General features: G+C 43.3%; 1 protein-coding gene across 6 annotated transcripts in view; it reads right to left on the reverse strand.

The window, feature by feature from the left end:
* Positions 1-8,262: 8,262 nt before the first annotated feature.
* TTC7B (tetratricopeptide repeat domain 7B) overlaps positions 8,263-26,637 on the reverse strand; it is a 274,550-nt gene continuing 256,175 nt past the window's right edge. For all 6 annotated transcript variants that reach the window (XM_025209742.1, XM_025209743.1, XM_006028358.2 and 3 more), the window contains one exon: positions 8,263-9,296. In XM_025209742.1, the coding sequence (XP_025065527.1) occupies positions 9,075-9,296 (222 nt within the window). In that variant the 3' untranslated portion in view covers positions 8,263-9,074. The remainder of the gene's footprint in view (positions 9,297-26,637) is intronic.

Consider the following 26,637-nt stretch of genomic DNA (forward strand, 5'->3'; position numbering starts at 1 on the left):
GTTACTCCCTGGGGCACTCTGGTGAACAGCGCATCCCCAATTCCCTGCTGTCCTCCCCTGATAAATTCATAGGCGGCTACGAAGTCATCTTTTGTATAGCCTGAAGATATCCAGATCTCTCAACCTCTCCTTGTAGGGTCTTTCACGGAGACCACTGGTTAGTGTTTGGCCCTGCGTGGCAGCGGGGCTGCCTGGCCCCTGTTGGCAGGGAATGTTGACACTCCAAAGCTTGGTTTCAGTCAGAATCCAACCAAAGCCCTCATGTTTTTGGGCCCATCCCATGGAGACATTAAGGACCCCTAAAAGCTTTATCTGCTGAGGAACCAACACTTCCTGGCTCTTGCCTCCAAGGTAGATGGATGAGTTGGCTGGAAACCTGGCAGCTCAACAAAAGCCCAAACACAACTCAACCAACTTCTCAGCCCCATTTCTATTCCCTGCCCTCCCACCCCTTTCCTGTGATATAGATACACCAAAATGAAAATCAATGCTTTCTTAATTTTTTTTTTCACATTACCTATAGCTGGGAGCTGATTTTTATTTTCTACATAGGTTCCCCCTTCACCCTAACTCCTAGCCTAGCTACTTCAATTAGTGCTAAGAGTCCAGCTGGATTTTCTTTTTTTATTCTATCGTTAATGCGATGATAACAAAGGCTCAACTCAGTCCACATGCACCTAAGTTGAGCCTAAGAAGGTCCTGGGTCTGTAAAACAGGTTTCTAGTTTTTGGACAGGAATAATGTAGATTTTAGGACCCCTGGCGCCTTCAATGCAGTGGCACTGTGGTAAGAAAAAATTTAATGCGGCAGTAACAACGGAGCAGAGGTGAAGTGCTGAAATGCATGCTTGCTGAAGGTGTATTTTGGCTCACAGGGTCTTTGGTTCTGGTGGCAAATGAGCTAATTATGCAGTTGGATCTGAGCATGAGGCCTGCTGGCTAGGAGAAAACAGCTGAGCGGGGCAATTCCTCGGGGCAATGTCACATGGGGCACTTTGTACATGTTAAATGCACTTACTGTTTGAGCTCCTGGGTGCTCACATATTAACACACATGCTACATGCACTCATAGGATAGCAAATTTACAACTTTTTAGGCAAGGAGTAGCTCCTGATTGTATTACATAACATGTATTCAGCAACCATTGGCCTGCTCTACAGTGATGATATAAGCAAATCTGCACTCCTCCAGTATCCTAGAATGCACTGCTTGCAGCCCCCTCCTTCCTGCTTTGTGGGCTTATCTATCTACCTGCCCAAACTCTACTGCTCCAGGGGGGTGGTACCAACCCCATGGCAACACCCCCCAGCCCTCCCAGGCAGGGGGGTAGGAGGGAAAAGTTGTGACCCTGACCTACATGTCATCACCCCAAGCACTCACTGAAAGCCTCAAGGCTCACTGAGACCTGCCATTTCTGCTCGAGTGCTCTGGTGTGACTAGTGAACACCTAAGCTTTGTGAACTGAACTGAAATAGAGACTGTCCTTCTTGGACCCCTGCAGAAGGGCTGTTAACTGGACTCGTGATGAGGTGCTGGACCTCATTGTGATCTGGGGGGGTGAGGAGAGAACCATCACCACCACTACCAAGGGTGGGAAGGGCAGCCAACAAAACCAGGCAGTCTATAAGCACATTACAGCCCAGATGCTAGGTCCAGTAACAATGAGGTGGTATCTTATACCAGGACTGCAGTGCCCTGGCATGTGTGCTGTCATCTTGTGTCACCACAGGCCTCAAAGCAGTGCCTCGCCAGGGCCAGGTGCTCATGATGCTGAACCATGGCTCGTCTCTGGTTTAGAGTGGCCCAGGCAAGCATTTGCTCAGTCCTACCTCTCGTCTTCTCCCGGAAGCCCCTGGAGATCCAATGCCAGCTGGAACATTTAGTCAGGAAAGGATTAGAATTTGCATTGTCTCACTTCAGCCAACTGGTACTTTCACCTGCATGTGGCTGTTTTCACAGGATGATGGAAATATGGGAGAAAGTCAATTTAGTATAGCATGCCAGGAAGCCTGCTCCCCAGCCCACTAGTGGCAGAGCACAAGCTGTGCATATAGTAAACATGATTGTGCAAGTGCTCCAAACACATCCAATTTTAATACTGCATCATATTCCACACATTTAACACACAGCCAGCATTGTGTGCAACAAGGTCCTAAGGAAGTAGATTTGAACGCCAAAGTCCTGTTGTCATTTGCAGCGTAGAACAGCACTTTCAGAACACGTGTTTCTAAACTAAAATAGTCAATAGGCATGTTGCACAATAGTTGCATGATAAAAGTTTAGAAGATGCAGTGAGCTGCGTCTGCCTCTGTCTTCCCTACAAGTTCTAAATCCTCATACAGGAAAGAAAATGTAGGCTAAATTAATGCCTGTCTTGAATCTTCTTACTCCGCTACCGTTGGCGAGGAATTTGCCCCACTGACTTCAATGGCAATGTTGCTCATTTCAGCACTGCAGGTTCAGCTATTGTAAGAATTTTACCCTCACTTACTAGCACCAGATGCTATTCATTTTGAGTAATATAAAGCAAAGCCCCAGCTGGAAAGGAAAATTTGCACTTGGTTTTTTTTCCTCATTGAATTCTGCTGGGCTACAGTTAGTTTTGGATGAAAGAAAAATGCATTTTAAAAGGAATGCAAGTTTTGTTCATGCTGGAAGACCAGAAGGGGGGGTGAGGAGAGAACCATCACCACCACTACCAAGGGTGGGAAGGGCAGCCAACAAAACCAGGCAGTCTATAAGCACATTACAGCCCAGATGCTAGGTCCAGTAACAATGAGGTGGTATCTTATACCAGGACTGCAGTGCCCTGGCATGTGTGCTGTCATCTTGTGTCACCACAGGCCTCAAAGCAGTGCCTCGCCAGGGCCAGGTGCTCATGATGCTGAACCATGGCTCGTCTCTGGTTTAGAGTGGCCCAGGCAAGCATTTGCTCAGTCCTACCTCTCGTCTTCTCCCGGAAGCCCCTGGAGATCCAATGCCAGCTGGAACATTTAGTCAGGAAAGGATTAGAATTTGCATTGTCTCACTTCAGCCAACTGGTACTTTCACCTGCATGTGGCTGTTTTCACAGGATGATGGAAATATGGGAGAAAGTCAATTTAGTATAGCATGCCAGGAAGCCTGCTCCCCAGCCCACTAGTGGCAGAGCACAAGCTGTGCATATAGTAAACATGATTGTGCAAGTGCTCCAAACACATCCAATTTTAATACTGCATCATATTCCACACATTTAACACACAGCCAGCATTGTGTGCAACAAGGTCCTAAGGAAGTAGATTTGAACGCCAAAGTCCTGTTGTCATTTGCAGCGTAGAACAGCACTTTCAGAACACGTGTTTCTAAACTAAAATAGTCAATAGGCATGTTGCACAATAGTTGCATGATAAAAGTTTAGAAGATGCAGTGAGCTGCGTCTGCCTCTGTCTTCCCTACAAGTTCTAAATCCTCATACAGGAAAGAAAATGTAGGCTAAATTAATGCCTGTCTTGAATCTTCTTACTCCGCTACCGTTGGCGAGGAATTTGCCCCACTGACTTCAATGGCAATGTTGCTCATTTCAGCACTGCAGGTTCAGCTATTGTAAGAATTTTACCCTCACTTACTAGCACCAGATGCTATTCATTTTGAGTAATATAAAGCAAAGCCCCAGCTGGAAAGGAAAATTTGCACTTGGTTTTTTTTCCTCATTGAATTCTGCTGGGCTACAGTTAGTTTTGGATGAAAGAAAAATGCATTTTAAAAGGAATGCAAGTTTTGTTCATGCTGGAAGACCAGAAGGTTTGTGTAACAATGGCATGGTACAGGCTTAGATTTAATAAGAGCTGCTCTGTATTGCACAAAGGGAGGGGGGAGAACGGGATGGGGACACGGATGGGGATGCAGGGCGCAAATTCTTGCATGAAAGAAACATTCTCTTGGACTTTATTTTATGGCATTTAGATTTCAGTGTCCAGGAGCTACTTGGGTATAATTAGGTCTCTCATGCCCTTTCAAAAGAAAGAAGACCACACTATACTTCACTAGCGCTGGTTATTAGGATGGGGTGGTTCTAACAAATGCCAGGCTATGAGACCTACTGGACCAGATGACAACAAACCTTTCTATAAGCAGCTAAATAAAGAAAGTACAGCATGCATTTGTGGCATGGCCAGTTTGCTTCCTTCCTGCTGACTCTTTAAAGCTACATACTGGACAAGAGTCACAAGGAGACCAAGGCATCATGCCATCAAGTATTCCCCCATCTAAGTTAGGTGCCCAGCTTCAGGCATGGAAGTTACAAACCCAAGTTGATGCCTAAGTTCCACATACTTTAAAAGGGGAAAGTGACATGCCTAGGACTAGGATTTATACCATTTCATAGGTGAACAAGTCCATCAGGAAATCCCAAACAGGAGTGTTTGAGGTCCTGTCTCAGGTCCCTGCAACCCCAAAGTAGGTGCTGAAATCATCCTTTTGTACCAGATGTTTGCTGAAATTTCCCATAGGGAAATTAAAACATCAAATAACCTTTTTAGGCATTTACATTCCTTAATGAACATAAATCACTAATACTGGCACCTTGTAAGGAGCCAAGTGAAAAACCATGTTTGAACAAGTTTTGCTGGTTAATTACTATGCTATGGGGCCTCCTGCTTCTGCCTGAAAACTCCTAGGTTGAAGACCTCTCATAGATAATCCATTTTTAAAAGTTGCTGAGTTTTTGTGTTTTGACAAGGCAGCTCCTGAGAGGGAAAGTCATGCAGTGAATGAAGTGAAATGGACTCCATGATGAGAAAAATTAACCCTGTGAGAAACACTATTTTGTCAGTGATGCATGACAGCAATGACAGACCAGTCAAGAAGAGAGGAGAGGGATCTGAAGCTATTACATGGCCACTCAATTGCTGTGTGGGGTAGCTATCAAAGAAATGAAATGAAGGATCTGGGAACAAGCCTGGGATTAATGGGGTCCTCACTCTATACTGTAGCAGACTAAGCTTTACTTTATAAAGCGAAACAATCCAGCTGAATTTTGTAGCCTGTGGAGCTCCTGGAGCAGGATTCAGATCTTGTCTCCTCAGAAAAGCAACCCTGGATTAATGGAAGCTAAAGAGCTGTTGGGCTGGAGTCTCTGCAAAAGGGACACACACAACGGGTATTAAGTGGAAACAACAGAAATGTAATGGGAAAAAAACCCCAAGGCTTGACGGTGGTTTAACTACATCCCATATTAGTTTTATATTTTCTTCTGGTGCCTCCACACCAAACACATGTCGGGGTTAAACACAGCATGTTAGGAGCCATAACAACAGGAGGATTCAGTAGTTTAGTGGGTGAGTGGATTGGAGGCAAGAGATGAGGATAAAACAGGAGCACAGAGTGTACCTGGAAAAGACGGTAAATGGGGCTATTAAAGAGGGTGGAATGGAGGTGCTGGCACATTTCTGTGCTGACAGATATCGAAAGGATTGTAACCAGCTTGTGAATGTTGTTCTGCAGGTCTCACCATCTCACTATCTCAGTACACTTTGCTTAGTCCTTAGAACACACATGCTCAGGAAATATATAGAATCTGAAAGCTGCTGCAACCCTAAGGCTGCTGACAGACATCCTATTAAGGGCAACATGGGACTGATCTGCAGTCCCAGCAATCATGCCTCCTGCTATACCACACATGCACAGCAGGAGACATAACTGTGGGATTAGGGCAAACTGCTGAAGTAGCAAGTAGCAGCTAGGTGCCTGGTGCTCTCAAGGCTGGGAGTGCTAGTAAGCAGATCAGTGCTGTCAGGCACAGCAGTACATCAGAGCCCTTCAAGACTGATCAGATAATGGGACAGAAAACCCCCATAACACAACTGAGTACCATGAGCATAGGGCTAGCTTAAGTCTCCTGCCCATAGAAGACTCAGAGGATCCTTACTGACACACCTGTCTCTTGGACCTCTGACAGATGTGCAATTAGGCTGCTGACAGATTATCATGATTCTCAGGCTCCTGCTGCACCAGTAAGTAGCAAGCTGGGTGCCTGCTGTGCTCTTGTGGCTGGCAGCACCAAGTCAGCTGCTCGGTGCTCCTACCTGCAGGAGTGCACTGGACACGCATTCAGTTTAAGGCACAATGGGAACCAGCCTCAAAATTAATGCACAAAATTTGTAATAACTTTGTGGCTTATTCCCTGTTTTATCATCCTATTAACTGCAATAATATTACTAAAGTTACTATTTAAGACATGATTAACTGGTGAATCATGTCTTAAGTGTAATGCCTGCCAGGGGTTTTAGCTTTCTAGTTCTATGTATTTGGGGCCAAGGTCTCTGGGCAGCTATGGAAAAAACATTGGTTGTCCAGTACTTTAAGCACATAATGAGCTCTGTAGAGTCACTTCGGCTAAGGACAGACATTACACATAAACCGATTTAAGCGATCAGAAACTGTAGCAGAACAAATGTTCAGTGCGCAAAAAACAGTTTGAAAATGGCTGAAACAGGTTTGAGATAAACCTGGTTGAATGTAGTATGAGACTTAACTGATTTGTGTCAAACCAGTTTATGCAATGTCTGTCTCAGGCCTTCCTGGTTTAAATCAAATCAGCGTCCTCCAGCATCCCAGATGCATTGCAGCCCTGGGCAGGGCTCTGCTCCAGCCCAACAGGCCTGGCCCCACCCCTCTGCTCCCTGGCTGTAGCTCCAGCAGAGAGTACAGGTACAGTGGGATCTGCCTGGCTTCCTCCTGTTCCCCTCCTGCCCACCCCCCTACCCCTCTGCCGGTCACCACTTCCTGCTCAAGCAGGGATTCCCTCCTCCCCTCTATCTTACACAGACACCTCTGTGTTATGGGAGACAAGACAAAGGCAGACAGGACAGTGTTGGCTTAAGACTTTTTGGAGCTAATCAGCAGGTAGCTGGTAATGTCTCTGCATTCCTTCCTTGGAAAAAGTTGTTAAGAGCTTAAATTAATAAAAGAAACTTTGTTTTGTTTGATGGGAAGATAAATGCTAATAACTCCCTGTGCAACTCCTGGCTGTGTAATGCAATGCTCTGTTATCAACAGCGGGGGGGAGGGAACCCCCTCCCTAATCAGGAGCATCATGCTGGGGCTAGGCCATGCTTCTCCTCAGCTCAACACTGAGGAAGGGAAGGGAGGGCTGTTCTAGCACCCCCTGGCATCTAGCCTGAGCCACTACAGGCACGTGCTAGCATTTCCTCAGTCCAGAAAGGATGTCTGTGCAGTTACAAATCAGTTTAGCCTAGCCAGGTTAGACTAACCTGCAGAGATTGAATCAATTCAGGATCAGACTTTTTGAATGTCTGTCCCTAGCTTTCTTGGGCAGATGTGATGCACTGAAGGTGAATGAGTTCTGAAACTGCCACTGAGCACCCAATTTAATAAAATCTGGATGTTTTCCCAGGTTAGATATCTGCCCTGTTTTTAGGATAAGGAAGCAACTGATAAGTCCATTAGGCCTGGCTATATGAACAACTCTTGATCTCTGCTATGCCTGCTCCTCACCAGGGGCAAGTCTTACCCACTCACCCCCAGAAAGCTCAGACAAAAATCTGTGCGTCTGCTTAACCACATAGTATTATTGCTGGCATGGCAGTAACATGGCACCAGCCCACTGCTTTTTTAGGATGGGTGAAATGTGTGATCTCTGAATTAGCTGCTAAGGACAGTTAAAAAAAATATTGAAGGCTGGCGAGAAATATTTAAACTCTTTTCAAATACACTAGAGGTGCCAGTAAGAGACATTTCAGAGACACAGCTAGGAATACCCTGTGTAAGCATGTACGAGGAATTCTGAACTCTTCCAAAGAGACATGGAGTAGAAAAGCCGAGCACTTAATGAAGATACCAATTTACACACCAGATGCTGTTGCAAAGACTTATTCACTAGTTTACATGTAAAAGTTATGACCTAGGGCAAGTATTCAGCTAGTTATTTTCTTGTCTTAACTGTTATTCCCATTAAATAAATTAAATGGAGTATTGCGTATGGAGGATAGAACAACAAGCTCTCCAATTTTTAATACTTAATTATCAAGAACATCTTGGAAGTTGACCAAGTTACAGACCTTTTCACATTTTATACTGATCCAGATGAACTCTGCAAGTGTTCACTGGGGATAGAAGGGAGAGAATACAAGAGGGGTTATGTTTTAAAAAACAAACTAAAAATCCAGGCAATAACTCAGGTTGTGAAAAAGAGGTGGGAGTTTCTGTTTTCTGTTACATGACCTTGCTGCAATAAATAGGGCTCAGTGGAAAAGACAGGCAGGGATTCCATTTAAAAATCATTTTATTATTAACATAATCTTCCCATTTAACCACGTGTGGGTCATGTATAAGGAATGTCAGTAGATATTCCATATGAAGCTTCTTTTTACATATTTCCATCGATAAATAAACTCTGAATTCACATAAAAAAGTTAAACTTAAATAACTAATATTTTCTCCTTCGAAACAGGCATACATTGGTAAAATATAAATATTCTTGTCTTCATTCTTTGTTCTAAATAAAGATAACAATTAGCCACACATCACAGTTATTAACAACTAAAAACAGGAACTCAAACGATTTTCTGGCCTGGACCAAAATAGAGATGGAAAACAGAAAATTCACATTTTGACTTTGGGCCAAGAGAGGTTGAGGAGGAGGAGGAGAGAACAAGTTTCCATAACAGGCTTGTTAAAAATAGGCTGCTCTGCCACTGAATTTTAACTTGAAAATATCATTTTACATTTGGTGCTTGGTTCTGTTATAGTATTACGTAACACTCAGATGTCACTTAACAAAATATGGCACGTTATCCAGTTGAACAATAAGCAGGTTTCAGAACTACCGTGGGGCAAAAATGTAAGTGATACAAGCAATTTGTTTTTGGTTAGTCGTTTTTTCCTTCATTCTAAATTAATATAGCACATCACTTCACTGTTCCATCAGTTTCCCCACAGCAATAATCAGAGCGGGGAGTTCGTTACCTGAAGTTTTTCAAACCAACCTGCATTATCAGACATATCAGTATGTCGTGTTTCCTCACCCCCAAGTCCAGACGCTGAACCATGATGAACTGGCAGTGAGATGATCTTCTCTTAGAGAACTCTGGGAATGATGGTAAAAGGGACTATGGGGCTGCTGGCTTCAAGCTCCAGTGCTGTCAGGAAGCACTCAGTTGCAGCATCGTCATTGCCCTGAGCTTGCAGAACCTCCCCGAGACCGTTCCAAACCTCATGGGCTGTAGAATTCACTTGCACAGCATCTCTGAGAATCTTCTCTGCCAAACTGTAGCGTCCTACCTGATGAAGTATCAGAGCCTGTCACAAAATAAAGAGCAAACAGGGCTGAAAACTTAGGTTGACTGTAAATGAAAACCTGGTACTTCGATCGCAATCCTTTGTAGATATTGGTCTTTCATAAAACTTCAAAAGGAGATGAACAGCTGTCATTGAGAAAAAGGGTGCCCCCCAAGACTTACGCTAAAGAGGCAGCCCATGCTCTTCACAAATAGGGCTAGATCCAGTAAGTGACTGAGAGGCTGGATGCTGCAATGCTCATCTTTGAGCCCCAGACCCAGAAAGAAATCCAAAATCCAGAGTTAAGCATGCCGGCACCGTATGTAGCACACGGAAAGTTTGGCACCTCAGAAGAGCAGTCCAGGAAACCATAAGAAGCCATTTAAAGGAAGACAACAGGAAATGCCAAGCACTGAAGTGGGTCAACTGCTGCTCACCCCCAGAGCTCAGGTGTCTGACCCAGAATGGCAGGGCAATGGTTCCCCCTGCTCCACATCCAGAGCCCTGAAGCTGTTCCTGCATGTAGATGCAATATCTGTTCTTTGAAAGAACTGAGTGGGGCTCACTATTTTCTTTTTAAAACATAGCCTTGCCAGTTGCTTGCCTCCTATATCATAGCTAGAGAGAGCAAGAGCGAGAGAGAGAGAGAGTGAGAGCGAGCGCTTTTGGCCACACTGGGAGAACCTGGGTTCTAGGCCCTCTTCAGCCTGAGGGGACTCAAATCCACAGCTTTGAACCCCTGGCGCGACCAGCTCGCTTTCATTCCAGGGCTCAACTTCAACAGGGGGGTGGAGAGTGCCCTGGTACAGCCTAGCCTGTAAGCCTAGCAGAGGGGACACTCTCTTGGGAGATGGATGTAAGCGCTGAACCCCTCAAGCTGAGGAAATAACAATTTTTCCACTTCCATTTCCTGGGTGAGTGCTCTAACCACTAGCTACAATAGAAGATGTGGGTACCATCACCAACTGTATTTAAAAAAAATCAAGTTGCCACAACTATATTCTCCAAGAGGCCCTGTGCTGTTGGTGCACGTTAGGTGAGCCCGGAGCACGCATGTCAGACCCAGCCTCTCAACCTTTCATTTCCATGAAGCTACAGTAATTATATTGGTGTATATGGTTTATTGTAGAACTACAAAACCAAGTGCTCTGGGTGTCCTCACATCCAAAGGCCCCAGGGCTGGAGTGCAACAGACACTTTTCAACCAGGGGGTAACGGGGCTGCTCCATGGCTCCCCCAGCCCCCAGGGGAGCCTGTCAACTGAACAGGCTCACTGACAGACTTGGGCCTGGCTGCCGGACCGCCCGAGAGCTGGCTGGAGCTGCCATGCTCCATCACAGGAACATTAAAGTTCCTGTGATGCTGGCAGCCCTGCCATGCTTACTGCCAGGCAGCAAGAGTGATGGGTCCAAGTGAGTCTCCTGCACTGACAGGGATTGATCAGAGTCTCTGTTTCACCAGCCCCTGCCCCAGTCACTTAAACAGAGGTAAGAGTGAGGAGATCCCTGCAAGGGGCGACAGGAACTGATTGCAGTGGGGAGCACAGACCCCCCAACCAGGGCTATTTCTAGTGTGGAAGGCAGCTCTGCATCCTGGGTTTGCAGGGCAAGCTGTCAGGGTGCCAGCTGCTCTCACAGGGCACTGCGGGAAAGAATGGGGTCTAAGAAGTAGCCAGACATTAAAAATATCCCAACATGTTGTGGACCCACCATTTTTGTGGCGGATTGGCCATTTCTATCACAGGAGAAATTCCTTTAATGTCTGATGTTACTGTATTTGTTGCAGGAAGCTCGTGTACATTGCAGCACAAACAAGGCCTTGGACACTGCTCCACAAATATTTTGGATCTGGGTTGGAGCTAAATGCTGTTCTGCTCAGGCTGGAGTAGTTCTAGGCATGTGCTGAAGCTGAATTGTTGACATCATAGATTCACAGATGCTAGGGTCGGAAGGGACCTCAACAGATCGAGTCTGACCACCTGCCCTGGGCAGGAATGAGTGCTGGGGTCAGATGACCCCAGCCAGATGCCTATCCAGCCTTCTCTTAAAGACCCCCAAGGTAGAGGAAAGCACCACCTCCCTTGGAAGCCCATTTCAGATTCTGGCCACCCTTACTGTGAAGAAGTTGTTCCTGATGTCTAGCCTAAAACTACTCTCTGTCACTTTGTGACCATTGTTCCTTGTTACCCCAAGAGGCATCCAGGTGAACAGAGCATCTCCAATCTCTTGCTGTGTCCCCCTAATGAATTTGTAGGCAGCCACAAGATCCCCTCTCAGCCTTTTCTTGCAGAGGTTGAAGAGATCCAGGTCCCTTAGTATCTCTTCATAGGGTTTGGTCTGCAAACCCTTAACCATATGAGTGGCCCTCCTCTGGACCCTCTCAAGATTATCCACATCCTTCTTACAGTAGGGTGCCCAAAATTGGATGCAGTACTCCAACTGCTGTCTGACCAATCAGGAAGATTTTAAAAAGAAACAGTTGCCTCTGAGGTTAGGTAATCATTGACCAGGGGGTATTTTGCTTCCCAGTTCTGGACTTAAGCACCTAAACCAGGCCTGAGGCAGACTTTAGAAGCTGAAGGATTTTTTTTTTTTTTTCCTTTCTCACTCCTGATTTCTCACCTTCACGGAACGTAGTTGCACAGAATCTTTGCACTGTTCAACTATTTAACTATCCATCATGAATCCCTGCAGTCTGAATTACTTTGTTGGCAACTACATTAAATTCTACTGTAAGCACACTATTAAATGTGCTAGATAATACAGCCTATGAACTCTCTGAAGAATACATTTATGAAGAAAGCAAAGAGTATAATTTTGGCAATAGGTTAAGTCATAACTGCAACGAGGGCTAATTTCTAATAGCCTAATGGATCTTCTGTCAAAGAACTGCTGCAGATTCATGTTTTTTCATGTGTCAAGTGATTCAGCACCGTCAGAAATGAACAATGCCGTGACTTAACACAATGCAGGCAGTTGTTCGGGAATGGTGGGGTATTTGAAAGTAATTGTGTAACTGGCAGGTAAGACAATCAAATTAATTTAGAAGAAATGGGGCAGGGAGGAGGCTATGGAAGCTCTGTGGACTAGAGTTTGTTTAGTGTAACCTTTGAGTTTCCTGAAACCAAAGTCAAAGAATAAAGTGTACTTGTCTAGTTGACAGACAACTTCCTGAATGTTATTTTATGTTTGCTCAAGGCTGATTCATTAGAATATTAGCAATTAAACTTTTCATGTTCAAAGAAATCAACCTGATCTTGTACATTTTGCCCTGCAATCAGAAGGGTTACAGACTAAAACAAATTTAATTTATTTAATCTGCCATTACTTTCTAAAAGTATCCATTCATTTTTTAATCTTCCAAGGAAGAACAATACTGATGCAATTTTGATGGATATTTTCTTCTTCTGCTGCTGCTTCTTAATAAAAATGTTAAACATTTAAAAAACTGCTGAAAGATATTGAGGCTAACTGTTTATCCAGAGAACCACTACCACATGGGCAGTAACAAGAACACAGTCTTCTCACAATCCTACCAATGCATGTTTAAAATGGAGGGTATTGCCACGACAGAGGCTAAAATAAAGAGCACAGTCTCCCAGACCTATTTACTTTTAGACCTGTTGGGCTGTAAACAGATATCTTTGACCCAGGACCGACTGCCCCATGGTTTGATTCAAATCAAAAGAGGTGCAGCACAGTCATTCACCCACATCACCCCTCTAAGCTGCACTGCTGCTCCTTTTTCAGTAAGGGTAGGGACAGAAATTACATGTAAACTAGTATAAACAATTGGAAACTGGTTCAAATCTGTAACAACAGAAGTTGAGTGTACATTAACCACTTTCAAAATGGATGAAACTAGTTTAAGATAAACCTGGATGGATATAATATCAGACTTAGCTGGTTTAGGTTATATTGGTTTATTGAACTTTTGTCCCAGATCCCCTCCAGATTCAAGTTAACTCACAGTCCCTCAGCATCCCAGGATGCTTTGCTCCTCCCCACACAAACCATCCCTTATGGGGTGGGCAGATTAGCTTGGCCAAAGCTGTCTGCTCCAGCTGAGCAGGGAGGTGTGCTCTAGCACCCCCAGGCTTCTGGCCTGGGCCACTGCAGGCATGTGGCTGCATTTCTGTGATCAAAAGTGAATGTCTATTCACTTGCTTATTGGTATCTATGCAGCTGAGACTAACCTACAAAGATTGTATTGATTCACTCTCAGGCTTTTTGACTGTCTGTATTTCGTCTAGGTGGCCAGCAAGAGGACACAGTTTGATAGGCTTGTCCCTGGAATGAACCACTGTAACCACACAGACGTACATCAGGATGTCCCAGGAATAAGTGAGGGTACATTACCCGCACGCTTCAGAGGGACTTGAAGTAGGAGAGTGGACATGTCCATCTGTATGAACCTGGGACAAAAGGCGGCTTTCTACCAAGAGAAACGTGATGTCCACAGCCTCAGCTGAATCTGCCCAGAAGACTTTTGCTTATGGTCCTGTACATTAGCAGAACTGTATGGTATGGGCCCTGTGCCAGCATAATTTTGGGGCCCCAATAAAGTGATACAAAACGCATGTGCACACACATGCACACATGTGCATGTACAACAAAAAAACCTGAAAGTTCCTGAAGTTCTCTTTAAATTTGAAGTTTCACTATGATCATCAGCCATTTTGGTTCAGGAGTATTATTCTGGAAAGCACCTTCATTATATCAACGTAGTGGAACCTCAAAGCAATGACTGATTCTTTTCTTGACAACCAAATGTATTGGACATGCTTTCCTCAAAGTAATGGTACTGATGAGCTCTGAGACAGAAGCTAATTCAGATAACACAGCCCATCTCTTTACACTCTGTCCAGAGAAAGTGTAGACTCTTTCAATCATCTCATTAAAAAAAATTGTGGTTTTTTTTTTTTAAGTTCAAACATGGAGCTTCATTACTATCTAGCCTTTCAGTTAAATGATGCCAGTCTCCATCACCTCTGACCCATGTCACATTATATGGGGAAGAATTATCGTTAGGCAAAAGCCAATGTGACTTGCAGAATACATGGTCCAAATTCAGTGAATAACACAGGCATGTAAGGGGCATGATTACTTCAGCCTTTGTTCTCATGGGGTACACACACACACACACACACACACACACACACACACACCACTTAATGCCCATTGGTCTAATTTGACTGTGCATTAACACGGCTGGTAGATTAGTCCAATGGGCATTAAGCATCACCTGAAAAGCTTTAGTCTGTGCTAATGTACTGCAGCGCCAATTACAGTGCATTGTTAGTACCTGTTATTACTATGATGTGCATCTACACGTGCAATAATGAATGTGTAGGCGTACCCATAGTGTAATATCATTCTGAAAAATAGTCATTTTGTTTTTCATTCTGTGAAAATGGTTTGTTCGTCCTCATTTACTTAAAACCAAGATGACATTTTCCCCCCCTTCATTTAACATAGGGAAAAAAGCCCCTCATCTTGGATTTAAGTATAAGGGGGGGCAGGTGGCTGCTGCAGTTCTTACTTCAACGTTGACCCAGGCTCAGGGCCACAGCCACTGCACCCTGGCTGCTTCTATGCCCCCCCCACCCCCACCCCACTCTGCAGCACTGCTCATACCCCACCAGCATTTATCATTTAGCACTGGCCCCATGCTGGCCCAGAGCACATGCTGACTCCAGCCCCTTTCTGCCTGACTGTAATCAGGGCAAGAGCTGCCACTGCTGCTGTGTGGGCACTGGAGGGTAAGCAGCAGTGTAAGTAGGGCAGACAAAAGGGGGAGCAGGCGAGGGGAGGGGTACAGGTGTTATGGGGTACAGGTATTGCAGCAGTGTAGTCAGGCCTCAGATGGCACAGGGATGGAGGGGTGTAGGCAGAGGGGGAGCAGGTGCCAGGGAACAAAGTAGGTTACTTGACTCCTGCATGACTTACCCCCCAACCCATACCTGACCCCCTACTGCTGTAGTAGTGGGGGAAATTAATTTAAGATGACTCTCTAATAATTAGAATCTATGCATAGAGAATTATAAAAAAATTAATAAAATTTTCCATGCACAGAATTTAATTATTGCAGAGGGGGGAGTCATCTTAAATTTGAAGGCATCTTAGATTCTGGTATATACAGTAATAGCACACTGTCAGTATTTCTTTCTGCACCATCACTGAATTTTTTTATATTATTTTGTTGTCTGAGAACTGGTACTTGGTATATTATCACCTTGCACTCCTGAAACTCACAGTCATTATTCTTCTCGTTGCAGTCACAATTATGGATGTCAACACACTGAAGAAACATGCTTGTTTTCAGTCATTTTGCAGACAGCCGCAACTCTTGGTTCTTTTCTTTTCATTTTTCCGTGCCACTTACGTTGAGGCAGCACTCTCAGGAATAGCGGTTACAAAATTACAAAATTTAACAACCTATCCCTATAACAGTTTCATTCATAAAAAGATAATATACACATGAAATTAAGGTTGAGGCATGGATGAAGTCAAACCGAGCCGTGACTTCGAACAAGCTGCCTCCTTATTACATGCATTGTGGATCAGACCAACTGAGCTTGCTCTACAAAATGCTTGGATTGCAATTCTGTCCTTGTTAAGAGGGTTAGGCTTTCATATTGGGAGAACACACAAACATCTTAAATCCTCGGCTCCCAGGGAAGATTCAGTGAAATGCATTCATCAACAAAACTAGCAAATAGCATTTATCAGCAAACATGGGCAGATCTAAGATTTTGAATTGGGGGTGTGGCAAGAGTGGTAGTGGTGAGGCAGAGACAAAGTGCTTCTCCAGCAAGCTGGGCAGAACAGAAGTTAGGTGAAAGGAGAATACTGTGCCCACTCTAAGAGAAGGTGGGAAACACTTTTACCTGCTGTGTCCCTGGAATCCCTTCATTTTGGCCATTGCTACACTGGCTGGGGGACACCAGCTGCAGCAACCCTCTGGCATAAGTTCCCCCCTCCATTGTGGGAAGGCCAGCCCCAAGCCCCCAGCACCTTGGAACAGCCCTGGTGGGAGCTGGGTCCTTTACACCAGAAGGGAGGCCTGCAGGCTCAGGGCTGGGCTGACCCTGCACCACCCTTTGTTGGCTGGAGGCTCATGCCAGGCTGGGCAAAGCCCCAGGCTCCCTGGCTGCTTGGCCCCAGCAGAAGCATGGTCAGCTACTTCTGTGCTCTGGGTGGAAGGGTAAATGAGGAAGTGGGTTGTGCTGTGCTCAGCAAAACAGGAAAGAGCAGGGAGAGGAAGAAACATCCTGGCCCTGATAAGGACTCACCCAGGGGCTGTTGGCTCAAGCCACACTGTTTACTGATCCCAGCCAGGATCACACTCCTCACTCCATGTCCCCTTGCTGTTTGGCCAACAGCTGGTGCATTAACCCCCTTACCATTGCTGCCAACCTATATGCAGAACTAATCTGTAAAAACCTCAACTGACAACAGATGTGATAGAGTTAACACATTGCTGACTCATCAAAAACTCTGTCAAAGGAGTTACCAGACAGCTTGCTAGGAAAGTCTCTATTTTAGCAGAAGTATTCAAAACAATTATATAAAAACTGATTTTTGAGCAGCACCTCCAAGTTGACTGGTGTCTCAGTAGCTCCCACAGCCAGCAGTTTACACGTCTCTTCTGATCTACCACCTGCCTGCCAATTTCTGTGTTAAATTATGTGCCAACTATAACATAATACAGCTCAGGTTTTGACAAACTCCTGAGTTTCCTAGCCCTGGACTCTGAAATATTCTGAGTTGCACCTAGCATTAGAATGATACGGCCTTCAAAAAAAAAAAAAAAAAAAAAAAAAAAAAAAAAAAAAAAAAAAAAAAAAAAAAAAAAAAAAAAAAAAAAAAAAAAAAAAAAAAAAAAAAAAAAAAAAAAAAAAAAAAAAAAAAAAAAAAAAAAAAAAAAAAAAAAAAAAAAAAAAAAAAAAAAAAAAAAAAAAAAAAAAAAAAAAAAAAAAAAAAAAAAAAAAAAAAAAAAAAAAAAAAAAAAAAAAAAAAAAAAAAAAAAAAAAAAAAAAAAAAAAAAAAAAAAAAAAAAAAAAAAAAAAAAAAAAAAAAAAAAAAAAAAAAAAAAAAAAAAAAAAAAAAAAAAAAAAAAAAAAAAAAAAAAAAAAAAAAAAAAAAAAAAAAAAAAAAAAAAAAAAAAAAAAAAAAAAAAAAAAAAAAAAAAAAAAAAAAAAAAAAAAAAAAAAAAAAAAAAAAAAAAAAAAAAAAAAAAAAAAAAAAAAAAAAAAAAAAAAAAAAAAAAAAAAAAAAAAAAAAAAAAAAAAAAAAAAAAAAAAAAAAAAATCACTGAAGGAAGGTGCTGTAGACTGCAGGAGGAAGGGGTGGGGGAAACAAAGGCAAGGGAAGGAACGATCCACCTCTGGCAACAGCATCTTTATGTAGCTTCAGTCCCTAACCACCACCAAATCCATCCATTTTAACCAGTAACATAACGAGGGCAGGGTGAGCAGGGCACTAGCCCTGGGCGTGGACTTAGAGGCCAGTGTGGGCCCCTCCCATCAGAAGTCTTGCCATTGCACACAGAGCTCTGTACAGCCTGGACAGAGGGAACTGCCATGCCCAGCAGTGTATCTGGAGAGAAAGAAGGGGGGCGGGGGCAAAATGACACCCCTTCCCCCAGGGGGCTCTGCCATAGGAAGCTCAGCATTGCCCCTGGGAATGGGGCAAATCGAGCACAAGGAGAGACCCCTGGGGAGCCTGCACTGCTGCACGTCCTTCAGTGGCAGCAGTTAAGCTCATGCTGCCCCTTAAGTGAGGAAAACCTGGGCAAGTAAGACTTCTCTCCCACGACCATCTCCAGTGGTCAGTATAATTCTGTTGCGCCAGCCCCAGGGGCTGATGTTAGCAGAGTCATCAGGCTGACCCCCCTTCCTCCCCACTATCAAGCTTCCCCGCAATCTGTTTCCAGTAATAGCCCCTACCCAACACTCATTGATGGCAAAATAACCTCCACATTCACTGTCTGAAGTGTCTAGGTTTTGCACGTTTAAGATTAGCACAGCTTAACTGGATGCTCAAACATTGGGCTTCTGGCCTTCACCCAGGTAGAAGCAGAGGCACAGAGGACATCTGCCTGCCAAGCATCTCCATGTTTCTTACTAAATGACTAAAGACAGGCTCCAGCTTACAAAACACCCCAGCTCTGAGGGCTCAGAAGTGTGCCCAAATAGTGCACAGGCCCTGCTTCTCATCATAGCACGTTAATCAACACAGTACACAGACAGACTGAAGCCTCTCCATGTCCTGATCAAACCATGGAGAAAAAACTTCTTTCAAAACAAACACTGAGCAAACAGGTGGCTCATACAAGTAATTATGGGACAGTAACTGTAATCATGGCCACTGCTCTATGTCTACATTGGTAAGTACAGAGTTAATTATGTAGCAGGAGCAAACTCTGTTTCACGCTAGTAACACAGCACGGGAATTCTTCACAAGTTGTGCTAAGCTAAGCTGATGTCTTCTTCCTTGGTAGGTTTTTAACTGCTGCTACAGTCTAAAGGTGGATTTGAGGCCAACAAGGCTTTCCTCCTCCAGCTCAGGGCTGTCTGGCTTCTAAGTGTCCAGGGACCACACACCCTTCAAGCCACACTAGTAGGGGTTGTATCAGCAGGGGTTATGGGCCTGGTGCCACCTTAGTGAGGAGGGGCACGTGCCCCCCCAGCAACCAGTCAGTAACCAGGGGAGGGGGAGTCCCCACGCGGTCGATCTCACCAACCGGGGAGGGGGGAACCACCCACAGCCAATCAGGGTGACTGGGAAGCGGCCGCGGCACTCCCGGAAGTGGGCAGTGCTCGCAGGGGATGCACCGGTGCTCCCACCTGCCTGTCGCCTAAGCAGGGAGCGTGGCATGTCAGGGGGTGCACGTGCCTCCCTGTGCATCCCCTACACGTCACCACTGCCACCCACAGCTGCATGGACCCTCACCGGGACGTCCATCCCCAGCTACACTGTGCTGCAGTCCCTGCACTGCATGTAGGGTGCCTCCCCATTGCACCATGCGTCTGGGATGCCCCTCTGCCCCCTCCAAGCCCAAGCTCCCTTGCTGCACTGCTTCACTCAGGCACCTCAGGATGGGCTCTCCCAGCCCTGGAGGCTGCGCTGCTCTCCACTGGCCTGCCCCATGGGGCAGAGGAGCCTGGAAATCTCAGCTGCTGCTTCACCCAGAGCAATAGGGGGATCGGCTGCCAGGTGGGAGCCTGGTAGCTGCAATTTAAACTCCACATGGGCCACATGCAGGGTGGCAATTGGTCCTGTTTTATCTCAGTTTGTCCTGTTTTTAAGCCCTTTGCCCCCTGTCCATTCCTAAATGAGGAGCAGACTGCAAAAAGTCCTGTTTGGCAGTTCACTGGTGGAAATACATGTCAATCATTTGTCCTCGCAATTCTATTGGCTGTGCACAGCCAGGACAAGCCGGGTTCTTCCAAGCCAGCCAGGGAAGGAGGGAGGTGGCCTTTTTGTGGTGGCCCTGCCCCTTGCTGCTGATTGGCTAAGGGGCCCAGTGGCCCCACGTGTTGCTGCTGATTGGCCGAGGAGGCAGCAGCAGCCTCCCCCCACTGCTGACTGGCTGAGGGAACTGATGGGTTCCCCCCCACCCCCAAGGGAATTTCCTGTATTCTGGAGATGCGTCAGTGTCCACCCTAGCCACGTGTGACCTGTGGGCCTTGCTTTCCTGCCAGTAATGTGCTCTCACAGATATTAACTGAAGGATCTGAATTTACTTTAAGGCCCCAATCAAGCTTATCTCTAATTTGTTCAAGTTCACTTTCATTTTTTAAGCTGCTTCTCAACACCTTCAGGTTTGGAGAGTGCATTTACAGTACAATGTCTAACAGTAAAGTCCTCGAATGTGGCCTCTAGGCACAACTGCAATGCAGTTCTTAGTCCAGTCTATCCCTATAAACCCTTCTGCAATTTCACAAATGTAGTCCTGACCAACATACTTTATTCAGTCTAAATAAAAACATCCTGAACAACAGCTCAGACAAGACCACAACGAGTGATTTTGTCTTATATTAAGAGGGAACAAAAATAAGGGTAAGACCCTGAGGCAGAATCATTATTTCTTTATTTTGAGAGATGCCTAGGAAACTTAATAGTGCTATTATTAAAAATTAACAAGTATCAGCTTCCTTCTTTCCAGAAATAATGAGGAGTGGGTTTCCAAGTTTTGCAATATGCTTGCTTTTCAGAAGGCTATTTCCTTGGACCTAGAAGAGAAAATATTTAGCAATTCCCCCAAACCATTTAAACACTTTGCAAATGTCATCGTGGTTTTGCAGGTTGTGAGAGCAGATTCATAATTGCTGTGACTTGTACCCTTTAAAGAATACTATATCTGCTTATCCTCATCTTAAAACCCATGTAAGGAAAAAACAAAGCATTCTGAACAGATGATAAAATCTATTTTAAAGTAATCAGATTTTTATAGTTTAAATTATTTTTTCGTAAAAAAAATGTTAAACTTTATATTTGAATGACAACCTATGTTAAGTCCTAAATTTATCATAATTTATTATAATTATTTAAATAAAATAATGCATCAATAAGCCTTTCAGATTGAATGACTGAAGAGTGTTTTAAAAAAAAAATGTATTCTAAATCAGGGTCAGATCGATGCCTAGGTTGAGGTCAATTCATGCTTTATAAATACATTGTAACAAAATGTCCTGCATTAAGTATCTATATTATTTTTAGTACTTGCAGTGAAGCAAATGCTGATATTTGCTGGTACGTTTTTCTAAGCAACCATGCTTCCAGTTTCTGCTGTGCAGAAAAGATTTTTACCTTAATTATTTTTATTTGACTCTGTCATTCAAAATTGAGAAACCAAGTGGGGAAAAGCCCCCTCCCTCCCCAAACCAAACTATTATTTAATAAGGAAATGCGTCGTTCACCATTTTACAATGTAATAAAATGTAAAAATTAAGAAACTGAATTTAGGTTAAGATACATAATTGCTTAAAATAGGCATGTGTAAGAGAAGTATATGCATCTAGTTACCAAACAACGCCATATTTAATGCAAAGGCTACATTTGTTTGCAGATATACTTTTTAAGCAAAAAATGAGAGTGAACCTCTAAGAAAATAATTGAAAAGTTCAGTCAATCTACCTAGGCTGAATTCTTTTATTTGCCTCTGGCAAATGTGAATCCTGTTAGGTTCTCACTGCAACTACAAAGACTTTAGTGAAAGGTGAAATGATCACAAGTGCATGTCTCCAGAAACTAAGGCTTCATGAGACATCACAACACTTGCCACAAAACCTTGCTGCACCGAGGCCTTCTTCTCTCTTGAATGGCCAAGCTAAGGAGAGCTCTCAGCTTTCCTAGGGATTGACCACTCAATCTGTCTGACCAAGGAGCAGTTCTCAATAGGAGGACTATTTCAGTTCCTTCTGTGTTTGCCTGGTACTATCAGGCATTTATGGACATGCTCCAGGAGTGGGGAGAGGGGCACCTTAATAACAGTGGCTCAGAGCTGCTTTAAGTAAAGGACCCATAGCTTCACATGTATCAGTGTCCCCACACTCAAACAGATTTTAGTTAGAATGCCCCTGCTGCCATTTCTTAGTGCGGAGTTGCTCTGCTGCAATGTGGTAATTACCACGCTCCAGCAGACTCGATTAATCGAGTCTGCTCCGACACACTATAATTAGTGTGTCAGAGCAGCCTGGCTGCATGTGTATAGATGCTCATCATCTGGACCAGTGGCGTTTTAAGTCCTGCAAAATTCAAGACAGAGAAGGATGGAGCAGGAGACACAAGATGAAAAAGGAGTCTGTAATGGAAGGAAACATTTTGCATGTCCCAGAAAGTGAGTTCAGAAGTAGAGTAGTCAAGACAGTAGCATTAACTGCTGGTTGTTACTACTGAACTAGAGGCAATACCTTGAGGTAATACCTTGCCAGAGCCAGCTCCAAAGATGCTCTGAACTGCTTCTGAAGGCTGCGGAGAAAGGAACTTCCCACTAGAAAGATAAGGCATGGGTCAAATTGTCTTTTGTACAAGCAAAGTGGCAGAAAAGGATTGGGAAACACCCATCCAGGCAAACTTGGAAAAGACCTTTGAACTACCAAGGTTTGAATTCCATGAGGTAAAACATGAACTCTATTCTATTGTATTTTTAAATGTTGATTTTTCGGTCTCCTAAAAGCATGGTAATAATGGTAATAATTACTCTCTAAAGAGCTTTTGCACTTGTGTAACAAAGACTTTGTTTAGTCATAAATGCAGCTCTTAACGTTTATTTTCCCTTCAAAAACAATAGCTTAGTGGGAAAAAATATTTTGTGAAACTCAAAGCAGAATGAATATGTTCCTAAACCAGGAATGGGTAGCAGGCGGCCTGGGCTCTCTTCTCAGCTATGCTACTGCCTTGCCATACATCATGCTGTGCACCTGTTCTCACATTAAGAAAATGTGCAGAATACCTGCCTAATACATAGGGATGTTCGGCAGAAGGCAGGACAGGGTGGCACCTTGGAGACTAACTCCTTCACAGAGACATAAGCTTTCACAGGCAACATAGGGATGCTGTGGCTGGCAAGGACAGTAAAGCCACAGGATGGAAGGTAATACAGAAGTTCAGAGTAAGCATTATGAAAAATTAAAATAAAAAGACCATAACTAGGTTTAATGAAACCCAAGCCATTAGATTTTTTGCTTCTTTAATATTCCTGATACCTCTCCTTGAAACCTAAAGCTGAGAGACTTGACCAACTGTATTTGCACGCAGAATACCACTGCAAAAAAAAATTCTGTCAGAAATATGACAGCTAAGAATTACTGACTATAGCCAGTATCAGTTATAAAACATCACTTAATATGCAACACAGGCATAGCAAATTCATACACACAGTAAATTTAGCATCAGAAAAAAATGCCCTTACCACTGCTTTTTCAGTCTACTTTGCATCTGTTATTAATGTGGCTGCTATTTTCAGGCAAATCTATCAAACTTGAAGGCTACCAGAAACTTGTCAGTAGTATATTGTAATTACAAAACAAAGATACATACATCCTGAAAGACAAAAGATTTTTGGTGGTGTTGTCTTGGGAGTGATGTTGTAGCCATGAGGGTCCAGGAAATATGCAAGCAGCAAGGATTTTTGTGGGTGATATCTTTTGTTGGATCAACTGCATGGTTGGGGTACATATCTAGACAAGCTTTTGGATACCTCATACCTTCACCAAAAGCTTGTTTAAATCTATCCCAACTATGCAGATGGTCCAATAAAATATAAATCACCCGTGAAAATCTTTGCCTGAAAGATTTTTTGACGTCTTTATATTTTTCCTATAATTACCAATCTGATTGTGACATTTGCCATATATTAGGACAGAAACATACATATTTTAAAACTATATTGTGGTCAATATAAAGTATTTTGTTTTTCCTTCACATATTTTACAAACACATGAAAAATAAAACAGTAAGGCATTTCTATGAATTTCCTCCCACCTATGTGTATATTTTTAAATATGTCAGATTAATTTGTAATGAAAGATATACGCCTTCTTTAAAGGAAATATGAAATTATACAGGAAACAATTTATTAATTCTTTCCTTTGGAGACGTGCACAAATGAAATGCTTAAACTGTTTTATAATTATGATCAGGTGCCTTGCATAAGTAAGAAATTCTCAGAGGTACACGAGTTTGGAAATGAAGGGTTAAGTAAAAACAATCAGCAATCACACGGGAAACTGGACTTAGATTATTTTGTAGTTACCATCCAAACAACACAATATGCAACTTACTCACCTATATTTAAATTGAACTTTTTCCCTTAAAAATTAAGTAGGATTAAAGGGAGATTTTTTTGAATCATTTAAGGTATATTTGTTTTGTCATATTTTTATTGCACTCAAAAGGCACAGCCTTATGTGCTTACAGTGGTTTTGAGCATTCTCTCAAAATCTTTTCTGATACTTACTGGCAATTTGGTTGGTCATTAGAGTACTTACCTTTTAAAACAGAATAAATCGCCTAGAAAGTGGAATTTTAAATTACAGGTACATTATTTATTTATTTATTTAAAAGAGCTAAATCAGCCTTCAGTTTTGGTATAAGATGTTTCAACATACAGTATTCACAGTAAAGAGCCATGTCAGAATATGAATCATATTTCCCAAAGTAGAGCTTTTAAATGTTTGTTTCTTTTTTTTTCTAACAAAGAACTAATTGTGGAACAAAAATATTTTTTCCACTTAAAAGCATTCATGAGGAAACTGCTTCTTAACGTAAGCATGTTGCCCACTGATTTTTATGAAGAAAATATGTTCAAGTATGTTGTATATGGCATGTCACCATTCACACAGCAAAGCACACAATTTATTTGCAAACTTAAAATAATGCTTGCAGCCACCATTTTATTTGTTCATTGTCCATCTTAAAACTATATTTGCTTTGCATACCCATTCCTGCCTCTCATTTGTATTAGTCGGTCCACAGTACATGGAGAAATTTCACTGTCTATTGTGTCAGATCTAAAGCAAGCTCCCAATCCTAGCTTGTTAGTCTCTCACCCTTCCCCAATCCAACTACACCCCCAAGGTATGCAATTGCTTCCCATGCTGCAAAACACTTGTTGCTAGGAGAAAACCTCCTGCTTAGCAACAGATTTTTAAAACGACAACTTTCGCTTTGTTACTTTCTGAACTTTATGCTGCTGGTTTGAAATAATGCATGGTTGCTAGCGCATCTGTGTAATTATAAATACAGTGGAAATGACTGACCCCTTCCAACAAACATGTGCTTACCTTTTAGTTCCTTACTGTTCACAGTTGATAACGGGGAAAGCATTTCAAAATGGAAAGTTGATTTTATTATTGCTGATCATGGGCTCTTACCAAAACCAAAGATTTTTCAGAATTTGTTCTGTTTTTTTTAAAATCAATTTTAAATACCATGTGATACTCTGTCATAATTCACACCTACAGCTGATGTGAATAGTATTCATAGATTCATAGATGTTAGGGTCGGAAGGGACCTCAATAGACCATCGAGTCTGACCCCCTGCATAGGCAGGAAAGAGGGCTGGGGCTAGATGAACCCCGCTAGCATATCCAACCTCCTCTTGAACATCCCCAGGGTAGGGGAGAGCACCACCTCCCTTGGGAGCCCATTCCAGACCCTGGCCACTCTAACTGTGAAGAAGTTCTTCCTAATGTCTAGTCTAAATCTGCTCTCTGCTAGCGTGTGGCCATTATTTCTTGTAACCCCTGAGGGCGCCTTGGTGAATAAAACCTCACCAATTCCCTTCTGTGCCCCCATGATGAACTTATAGGCAGCCACAAGGTCGCCTCTCAACCTTCTCTTGTGGAGGCTGAAAAGGTCCAGGTTCTCTAGTCTCTCCTCATAGGGCTCAACATGCTGTGGAGGGGACGGCTGGGACATGAGGGTGCTACGGTGCAAGGCTAGCCAACAGGCAGTGGCTGCACTGAAGCAACCTTGTGGCCCAGCAAGCCCTGTCAGCATCTACATGTGTGTTGCGGTACACTAAATACCGCCACCATAGGGTAGTACTGAAGTTGGCCAGTACTAACCTGTGGTGGAGTTAGTTTATCATGGCCCAATAGGGCTGCACATGTAGACATTCATGTTTTAAGTCTCACGTAGTAACACCCACTTTGCTACTGCTTATGGCCAGATCACTAAATCTGCTGCTACTGGGCAGAGTTAAGGTCAGGTGGGGGCCACACCTATGTTTAGTCTTGGAGCATGTGCCACCTGTTGCAGATCCTTTTCATTTCCTCTCGGTTGTTATTCCACAAGGGAGCAGTACAGACCACGTGACCTGCGGTGGGTTTTTTCCCAGGTTTTTTTGTTGTTTTTTTTTAGCTGTTGCCTTTTTACTTCTTTTTTTTTGCAGCATAAAAGTAGTTGTTCTTCTTCCACCCAAGTGGCTAATGCAGGCCACGTCTCATGGTAACCCTTCAAGCACAGATGGAAATAAAGCCTATGGTAGATGACGCTGCCTCTACATAGCATGCCTGGTAAATCCTTTTCTGGCTTATACCATCTCTCAAATTATCTCCCTTTTTGAAGAAAGGCTGCAGGAGGACTTGACTTTGCCCATCTCTATTTCATGGTATTTCACACAGACATGGCAGGTTGCCTTATTTACTGTTTAAGATGCAGCACAAGAGCTGTCATAACTAATTTTAGTGACAAGGTCACGTGCAGTTAATTTGGCCAAGTACAGATTTCTACTACAAGTCCCCACACACAGACTGTTTCCTTAAACATCTGACAGAGCAGCAAACAGCCTTTGTAAGCAACCGCAAGGTTTCAGAACAGTTGGCAGAAGGACGACTGTACCACAGTAT

This window comes from Alligator sinensis, unplaced genomic scaffold (genome assembly GCF_000455745.1).
Source record: "Alligator sinensis unplaced genomic scaffold, ASM45574v1 scaffold281_1, whole genome shotgun sequence".
In the NCBI taxonomy this organism is placed as follows: Eukaryota; Metazoa; Chordata; order Crocodylia; family Alligatoridae; genus Alligator; species Alligator sinensis.